Genomic DNA, 9,278 nt, shown 5'->3' on the forward strand with positions numbered 1-9,278 from the left:
TGTATGTTGTTTCTCCGCTCCATTTACAGATGAATAAATAACTAGTTTTTTTTTCTGTAAAATATAAATGTTTTATTTGATTTTTGGCTTTTTTTGGTGAAAACCCAATAAATGTACTATTAATATATATATATATATATATATATATATATATATATATATATATATATATAACAAAACTGTAGTATATACAGTATAAAAATTTGTAGCATATATTAATACATTTTTGTGATATGAAAATAAATAAAAATTTAAAGCCCTACATGAGGAACTGTTATGCCTACATGTGAAAATGTGAAACAAACTGCAGCAGTGACGTGTCTTAAAATCTGAATCATACAAATGTGAACGCAAATCTGCGTGACTTTTCAGTCTCCGCTGGCCGTCCCGATCGGTCTGGGTGCAGAATGGCGATGTTTTAAACACAGTACATACCTCTAGACCTGACAAAGCCACTTATCTGCTGACAAAAGTGCAAGCACTCGGGATCAGCGCAGGACTTAGTAGTGACAGAGATCTACAGGGTTTCACATTTCTGCCTTTCATGTCACACGCAAAAGTTAAACAAAGGGAGCACACTGGGTCGTATTGCTTCGATCGTGAGAGAGGCTGTGCGTGTGTGTGTGTGTGCGTGCGTGTGTGTGTGTCTGTGCAAGCTGAATACACAGCAATTATGTTATGTAAACACGAGACACTGGCAGCACACTGCAACTGTTTGAATATACAGATTACACGGTGAATCTGTGTGCTTTCAGCCTCCCATAAAGCATTGTGATTCTGTGGGCTTAAAGTCTCCTGGATCAACAACGTCCCCCTTCAACAAATTAATGCCATGAAACCGCATGGATGTGCGCCGCGGCCAAATCGTGATGCAACCGTGCCCTAATTCACACTGTTATTACTTGTCGTGGTATTATGATTTTGGCTTGTGGCTTTGTACATGTGAGGGCCTGAATGGCTGCACTGTGAATCTGCTAATAAACATTCTTCTGTGTTCATAAGGGCATAATAGCAATAACAATTTGCTCCCATGTTACATTTGTGGCCAGATGATAGAGCAAACAGGACTCACATTGGGAGAATGAAAGCAGTGATTGCTTTTCCTTACATTGTTCCTGGTACGGGTCACAGGGCAGCAGGGTGAGGAGGTCAGTCCGGATTTTCTAGCCCTGCTGCAGGTTATCGCTCCTCATGGGGGATCGCTAGACATTCCTAAGACAACTGTGAGAGTTAGATTTCCAGCAGGTCTGCAGTCTGCCCCAGGGTCTCCATCTGGGAGCCAACCGGGGCAAGCTTTAAGTAGGACTTCAGTCATTTTTGCAGTTGTTCTGTCCAAAAATGCTTGATTTTATTTTGCGATTTTTGTTTTTCAAAATCTGTGACACTTGCTTAGTTTTTTGTCCTTTGTGCAAATCTGCTAGAATTGGTGAAAGCACACGATTCTTCATTTATACTCCTACCAGTGAAGACACTTACAGTATGTATTGACGTTCTCTGAGAGCTGTGCTCATGTTCCATACACATGATTCGAAGAGAGCTTTGGCCGAATACGTATGTTGTGTGACGTCACACGCTGGCCCAAATCTGCAGAAAACCAGTGGTCATTTTTCTCCGAATATCACAGAGTTTGCTTGGTTTTGCATGGTTCATTTCAACTATTGCAAATTTGTGAAATCCTGTAGAGACTAATCACCAAGTCTAAGATGGACACAACAAGGGTCAAGCTCAAATTCAAATGAACACGAGACCATGAAATCCATTTCCATAACAGATTATCTTCCTGCAGAATCTTTCTGGACAGTAGATCTAGAAATATCACTGAGTTAAGAACAACAGTTATTAGTAGAAGCTCCCGGTCAAGAGCACCCTCAAGCATACACCTTTTGTTCCTTTAGTTGCGTATCTTTAACCTAGTAAGGTGCAGAGTGTACCTTTAAAGCTTTCGGAAAGGTTTTTACACAATAATATACACCATGCTTCCAGGTGAAAGATACGTGTTAAAGGTACAAAAGAAACCGCCCCAGGAAAAGTACAAATACTTCCTTTTTTCCTTGAAAGTGCACATAAGTACAGTGGCTATAACCAGTGAACTATGTAATTAAATAAATTATTTTCTATATAATTATTCGTTTACAATTGTCACTTTGCAGATACTTAGGAAACCAGAGCAATAAATAAAACAAACAAAAACAAAACAAAAACAATGGAAGACAGAGAATAACATTGCTTATGTAAATGCACTGCTTACATAATCCTAACATTCAAGCAGGAATACTTGGCCAAGAACTGAATCTAAATCTGAGCATGTAAAGGCATGTCTACCCAAACATGTAAACATTCACCCTAAATAAAACACTCTTCACATGTTTGAATGATGGGACGCAGGAACTGACCAAAACATGCAGTACTGGAAAGTGATTCGACTCTGAATCGAATCGAGTAAAGTGAGAACCGAAAAAAATTCTGGACTGCAATGATTCAATTGCAGGAACTGACTCAAATATTCCAGATTGGAAAGTGGTTTGATTCTGAATCAACTTAGTTTGAAGGAAGTGACCCAAATGTTCTGGATTCTTAAATGATTCGACTCTGAATCAACTTAATTGCAGGAATTGATCCAAACATTCCAGATTGTTAAATGATTTGACTCTGAATCAACTCAGTTGCAGGATGTGACCAGAACATTCCAGATTCTTAAGTGATTTGACTCTGAATCAAGTCAGATGCAGAAAGAGAACCAAAATATTCTGGATTATAAAGTGTTTCAATTCAATTCAATTCTGCATTGTAAAGTGATTCAGCGCTGAAATGAATCGAATGCAAGAGGTGTCCCAAACAAAGCTGATAAAAGTGTGTGTGTGTGTGTGTGTGTAGCAGTGATACAAACCAGTGACCCTTTTATGTGGTCAGACTGTCCTCCTGTCCAAATTACTGCAAATCAATACAAGGTTCTTCCTACAAGTCTTTATCCTCACAGGTGAGACTCCGCCCCCGTCCCCAGGCTCACTGAATGGTTTGATGACCCTACGCTACAGACCTCACACTCACCAGCTCTCACCCCGGTCAAACACACAGAAGAGATTTTGCACTGTGTGTGTTAGACATCACTCTACACTATGGTTAAAATGATGATAAAATAATTTAAATGAATAAAAATGGATTGAATTGAATCACATTTGCAGATAATTTGACGAATTATTTGGGATTCAGGCTGTAATAAAGATTACCTATTGGTGGAAGTTGACATCCACAATGGGTTTAAAGCCACTTAGCTAAACTATTTTGGCTGGACACTTGATAAAACTATCGTAGAAGTGATGTAAGAGGAATAAAGCACTATGGACTAAACGTGGTGTCATAGGAAAATAATCAACGTTGCCGCGGTAACAGTGGCTCTGCTTCATCTCACCATCCTGCCCATAACCCCTTAAAGTGGTTGATGTCTCAATTATTTTGTTGGTGTTTCATGTTGTCTTGACAGGTTACTGGACTCTTCAAAACCCATTTTATTGTAGAAAAAGAAACGTAAGGAAGAGTTTGCTTGGTTATTTTTTATTTTGTCTCTTGTTTTATTTTGCCATTCAATACAAAATGTGCCAAAACTTTTACATCAGAAGAGTACAAAAAGGCATAATTACTGTAAGGATTTACAATTGTTTTTTTACTTCAGAAAATAACACCAATATATAAATTCACCTCCTTCATTATTTCCAGTAAACACACACACACACACAAATAGACATAGAGTCTGTCTGTCTGTCTCTCTCTCTCACGCACACACACACACACAAAACAGTGGTCTATTATCAGTTCTCTATTGAAAGCAATATCTCTGAGGGCCTTGATAAATAAATATCAATACAAAGCTTCAGCATGGTGTACAAGCAGAAGTCGAGGCACATTGGAAACTGATCACTTCTATATACTTCTGTCAAGCTGCTTTAGGACAACGTGCATTGTTTAAAGCCCTATATAAAATGAATTGAGCTGAACTGAAATCGAACTGATCAGTAATATAGCACAGGAAGTTCTGGATCACATTTTGGGATGGAGCTTAAATATCATTTTGAAAATAACTTCAGTGTTGATCATCAGGCAGATGATGCTATGGATCATTTAAAAAAAGAGAGAGAGAGAGAAATATATACATTTTTCTTTTCTTTTTTGCATTTTTCTTTTGTTTTAATATATTTTTATCATAGCAAACAAATAAAAATAAACTGTCAGTAGTACTAAAAAGACTTAAAAATATAATGCATATTTTTCAAACTATTATAGCTTACTGTAAGAGAAAAGGCACTAAAAACTGTACTGTTAATTCTGTCCCTGCCATTAGAACAGTTTACGATTCGTAATGAAGTCAATTCCACAGAATCAGATCGATGTTTCCTAACCACTGCAGCAAGGTACCTGAGATATATACCAGGAACTAGCCAAACTCCGATGCGATGCCAACTAAAATGCTAGACATGGACACAGTGTCTTTATCGATATATTATATCAATTTCACAAGATAAACAGTCTCGTTCCTCTGGCAGCTTTGTGACTAGCATATGTAGATCTGCGTTTAAGACTGATAAGCGTCAGAAATTTTCAGCCCCTACACTGAGATGACCCTCTGGGTCTATAATGACCACAGTGTCACAAGAACATTGAGGGATTCTCATCATTAGCATCCCTGAAATTAAACAGCTGAATTTTACGGCTCGTTTCATACTCTCACACCGTGCATGAAGATTCGAACCCAGGTCTCAGCGTGGCACGCAAGAGGCAGCGCTTGTGCTTCATGGTGAGGCCGTACTCCGGGGTCATGTCTAGCATCTGGCCCGGCATGCTGCTGAACTTTAACCTTTGGATGAGGATGGCGAGGAAGAGGAAGACCTCGGAGCGAGCGATGACTTCTCCCACGCAGCGGCGCTTGCCCAAGCCGAAGATCATGACCTTCTCGGCTTCCATCTTGTTGAGCTCGCTGCCGTCGGCTCTCAGGAAGCGGTCGGGGTTGAACGAGGAAGGATCTTTCCACGTCTCCCTGTAGAGCGTTATGGAATCATGTTAGATGATTCAAGTTGCTAAGACGTGCAGCACGAACATTATTCACGCGATATTTGGTGCTAAGCTGGATATGGAGCCTTAATGTACAAATCTGACGACAAATCCCGTGAGACCGGGATGACATCATAACGAAATTCCAACCATGCCATTATCCCATAACTGTGCCATTTCTCAAAAAGAATTGCTCTGGAAAAAGTATCAAACTTACGGGTCATGGTTGACTTGCCACTGGTTAATGAAGACGCACGTGTCTTTAGGAATGAAGTATCCATTGAGGGACGTGTTTTTTGTGGTACTGCAAAAGAAAATACACATAAATAAATATAATGTCCCCAGGATATTTAGGTGTATTGTTGATTCTGATTGGTCGGGTCATTTTCTAAAACTGCAGCTGAATCGAACGGGTACAACATTTCTAGGCCATGTAAATAGATTTTTAAAAACTGTAATAATTTGGAAGGAGTCTCCAGTGTCAGTGGAACAATCGAAAGGTGTGTGTGTGTGTGTGTGTGTGTGTCTATGTGTGTGTGTAGTTCTTAAATCAGTTATAGAATTAGTGCTTGCTTATTCTTATGGAGTGTGGTATAATACCACTTCAGGACACGCAGTTATTGGAAACTAATCAACTTCACTTCAGCTGTTGACTGATTTACTTCTTATGTAATAATTAGTGCTTGAGCATAATCAAGCTTATATGACAGGATGTTGCGTGTACATCTGAGTAGCCTACCAGTGCGGGATGGTGAAAGGAAGGAAGGAGGAATGACGGAAGATCTCCATGATGAAAGCGTCGAGGTAAATCAGGTTGGTTTTGTCCGCCAGGCCCGGCGTACGGTCCGTTCCAACCTTCTCCTCTGTTGGAAAGAAAAAATAGAAGAAAAAGAAGGGCACAGCTTAATGGCTTGAGAGCGTCTCATTTGGTGACTCATGGGATGATTCATTGACTCATTACATTCATTCACTCGCAGAACTGGAGTGTCTATTTTAAATTAGAGGATTATTCACAGAATAGACCGAGGTGATCCTTTTTGTGCTGTCAGTCAGACAAATATTAACTTGACTTACTCAGCTCTTCATGCAGTCTCTCTTGAATCTCAGGATAAGCCACTAGGTACACAACAGACCAGGACAAAGCTGTGCTGATTGTGTCGAAACCTGTAAAGATATGCTGATGAGTGTGGGGCCATGCACGAAAACCCCAGAGCTTCAGAGATATTTCTGCACCTAGATTTAATCCTATGTATATATTATACATAGAATCCACGTCTATATGATCGTCCTCGATAACTCACCGGCTCCGAAGAGATCATTCACGATTGCCACTATCTTCTCGTCGGACACCTGCAGATTTGAGTTCTCGTCCAGTTTCCTGTCCTCACAGTGATCGATGAGCGAGTCTGTGATATCACGGATGTTGTCCTGAAAGAGACACATGACAACATGAACATCCTGGAGTTTTGACAGAATCTCCAGATACACAAGCTCATAAAGTGCACCAACCTTATTGTACGTGTCATAATGCTCTTTGACGAGTTTCTGCATGAAGACGTTAAAGCGCTTGTTGATGGCTAGGAACTTCTTCATGCTGGTGCTGGGCAGGAGGCGCAGGAAGGGAATGAAGTCAGCCGGGTTTCCGCTGCCCACTACTTGATTGAACTCGTCACTCATGTTCACCAGGTTCAGTAGCTCCTTGTCGTCATGGCTGTAGCGCCGGCCAAAGCACATGCCACAGATCACGTTGGCTACGGACACCACGATGTGACGAAAAGGGTCGAATCCACCGCTGGCCTTCATGACGCTGCACAGCCTGTCGATCAGGTACAGACCCTCTTTGCTGATGTGTTCCTCCAGGGCGCAGGAGTACTCAGAGCTCTGACCTCCGAGGTTTGCAAACGAGCGCAGGGCATTTTGGGCGAGCTTGCGACGTGCGCGCCATACACCTGCCTTATCCGTGCTGAAAGCCAGGCTCTTCCCCTCACTGATGAAGCGGAAGCTGTAGAGGTCAGGACGTCCGGCGAAATCTTCACCCTGCTTGATCAGGGCCTGACGTACCACCTCGGTACCACCCAACACTGCCACCGGACGCATGCCGATCTGGACCTGGAAAACTGGGCCATATTGCTTACTCATGGCTGTCAGACTCAGGTGTGGGTTGCGTCCTAATTCCAGCACATTTCCAATAAGGGGGAGAGGTTTGGGGCCTGGAAGTGGTTGAAGACCTTCAGGGATTTTGGTGCGAGTGACCCACAGCACGAGATACACTGTGCAGATTGTTATAATTGCAACGAGACTCTCTGACACAGAGATCGGGCCAAAAAACGGGATGTCTGCCAGTGCCATTTCTTATTTGCCTCAGGGAGATATACACCTTAGAAATAAAACTCTGAGAGAGAGAGAGAGAGAGAGAGAGAGAGAGAGAGATTGCATGCGTGTGAGAAATTAGGATTGCAATATAAATAGATACAAAATCCTTCAAACGCATTCTGTGCTTAAATGCATATTCAAAGTAATTGCATTATTGCACCAGGTATTATTCGGTTCCTGCACAACACTTAATCAGTGACCAGATTTATTTAAAAAAAATAAAATAATAAAAAACACACAGCAGCGCGCGGCACTCATCAATCATATCGCAGCTTCTCGTGCCTGACCGGCGGAGACAGAGAGCGCGCGCACCTGGAGACGTGCCACGTATAGTAAACGGGACCATTTTTTTTTTTTTTTGTATTATACAAGATTATAAAATATTTTATTTTATTACAGGATTAATAAATCACGCATGCAAGAATAAAAAAAGAAAAAAAATCCTCACTGCAGAAATGTTTAGTCTTTAAAAAAGAAAGAAAAAAAGAAGAAGACTTACCTTCCAAACACAGGTCAGGGCGCAGTGTCCAGCTCTTTCACGTGCGTCTTTCCTCAGATCGGTTTTGCTTCTCTGAAGCGCTATAAATTTTACGCGATGAATAGAAGTTTTTATAGAGGGGCTCTTGAGCTGATTGGCCGCCTGCCTGGTGACGTCACAGCGGCGGAGCGTTTGAGGTGCGAGAGTAGCAATTAGATGTGAATGGAGATTACAGGAGAGCACAAGCGCGAGGAGGGAAAAAAAGAAAGAAAGAAAGAAAGAAAGAAAGAAACGGGTGGTGGTGGCGGTGGGGAATAGCCTTTATAATAATTTCACCTCCTTTTATTACACGGATAATCGAATTACGTTTGTAGGCTGCGTTAAAAAGAATATACATTTTGATAGTCAAGGATAAATAAAAAAAAACCGTACACTTAAATCAATCAAGATTCATTGAATGAATAAACTGTGAGAATTCGAAGAGCTTTGATGAACTTGTGCTTATAAATATAAATGTCAGTGCGTTTTTATTGCGTCTGTGCCAAAAGGAATTTATCTGAAATTTTAACTGGAGTGTTTAAAAACTGTGAGAGTGAATATTAATTGAACTCTGCATGGGAGCGCGTTTTTTGCGCCTGCTTATTTCAGTAGTGCAGGCTCTACTCACCCCCCACCCCCCCACCCCCACCCCGCTCTCCAGTGCACCACCGCCTTCGCGTGACAGCGGACGAGCAGATTGTGTATTAGCTGTCCCGCAGAGCCGCCGCCCCCCACCGCATTCTCACGCAAACCCCTGCATGGACCCCCACCTACAGGAGAGCGTGAGAGGGCGGGACAACGCATTTCAAAGCATATATAGCCGATTCCACACAAGTCACCCACTCAGTGGAGCAAAAATAAATTACCTTCTATATATATGCATGTTGCGTTTGCATGACATAACTATTACAAGATAATGATTCATCTTAAGACAATTCATTTAGTAGAATATATATATATATACACCACTGACATGTTAACATAATAGAACCTGTTAAGGGCTGGATTATATTTTAGGCTACATTTCTGTCCAGTGTAAAGATCTGAGTGGCTTTTACTGAGTAAGGGCTATATTGTGATTTGGTCAGAAGAACTAGCACAAATTGCTGAAAAAGTACAAGCTGACTCTGATAAAGAGGCGTCAGAACATACAATGCATTACAGCTTGCTGCATATGAGACTGCAGAGCTGCAGACCGGTCAGAGTGCCCATGACTTCTGTCCAGCAGAGATAGCATTTGAGCATTCAGGCATTAGGATGAAGGTCTGATGAATCACATTTTATTTTACATCATGTGGATGGCCATGTGCAAGAGATGGCACCAGGATGTACTATGGGAAGCAGG

General features: G+C 41.4%; 1 protein-coding gene across 1 annotated transcript; it reads right to left on the reverse strand.

Moving 5' to 3' along the window:
* Positions 1–4,278: 4,278 nt before the first annotated feature.
* LOC131352244 (cytochrome P450 1A1) lies at positions 4,279–8,064 on the reverse strand. Its single transcript, XM_058388212.1, has 7 exons — positions 7,916–8,064; positions 6,553–7,435; positions 6,345–6,471; positions 6,118–6,207; positions 5,783–5,906; positions 5,261–5,347; positions 4,279–5,029 (listed from the first exon to the last, which is right to left on the reverse strand). The coding sequence occupies exons 2-7, from the start codon at positions 7,390–7,392 to the stop codon at positions 4,720–4,722; spliced, it is 1,578 nt and encodes a 525-aa protein (XP_058244195.1). The 5' UTR covers positions 7,393–7,435; positions 7,916–8,064; the 3' UTR covers positions 4,279–4,719.
* Positions 8,065–9,278: the final 1,214 nt, after the last annotated feature.

The sequence above is a fragment of the Hemibagrus wyckioides genome, linkage group LG04, assembly GCF_019097595.1.
Source record: "Hemibagrus wyckioides isolate EC202008001 linkage group LG04, SWU_Hwy_1.0, whole genome shotgun sequence".
Taxonomy (NCBI): Eukaryota; Metazoa; Chordata; class Actinopteri; order Siluriformes; family Bagridae; genus Hemibagrus; species Hemibagrus wyckioides.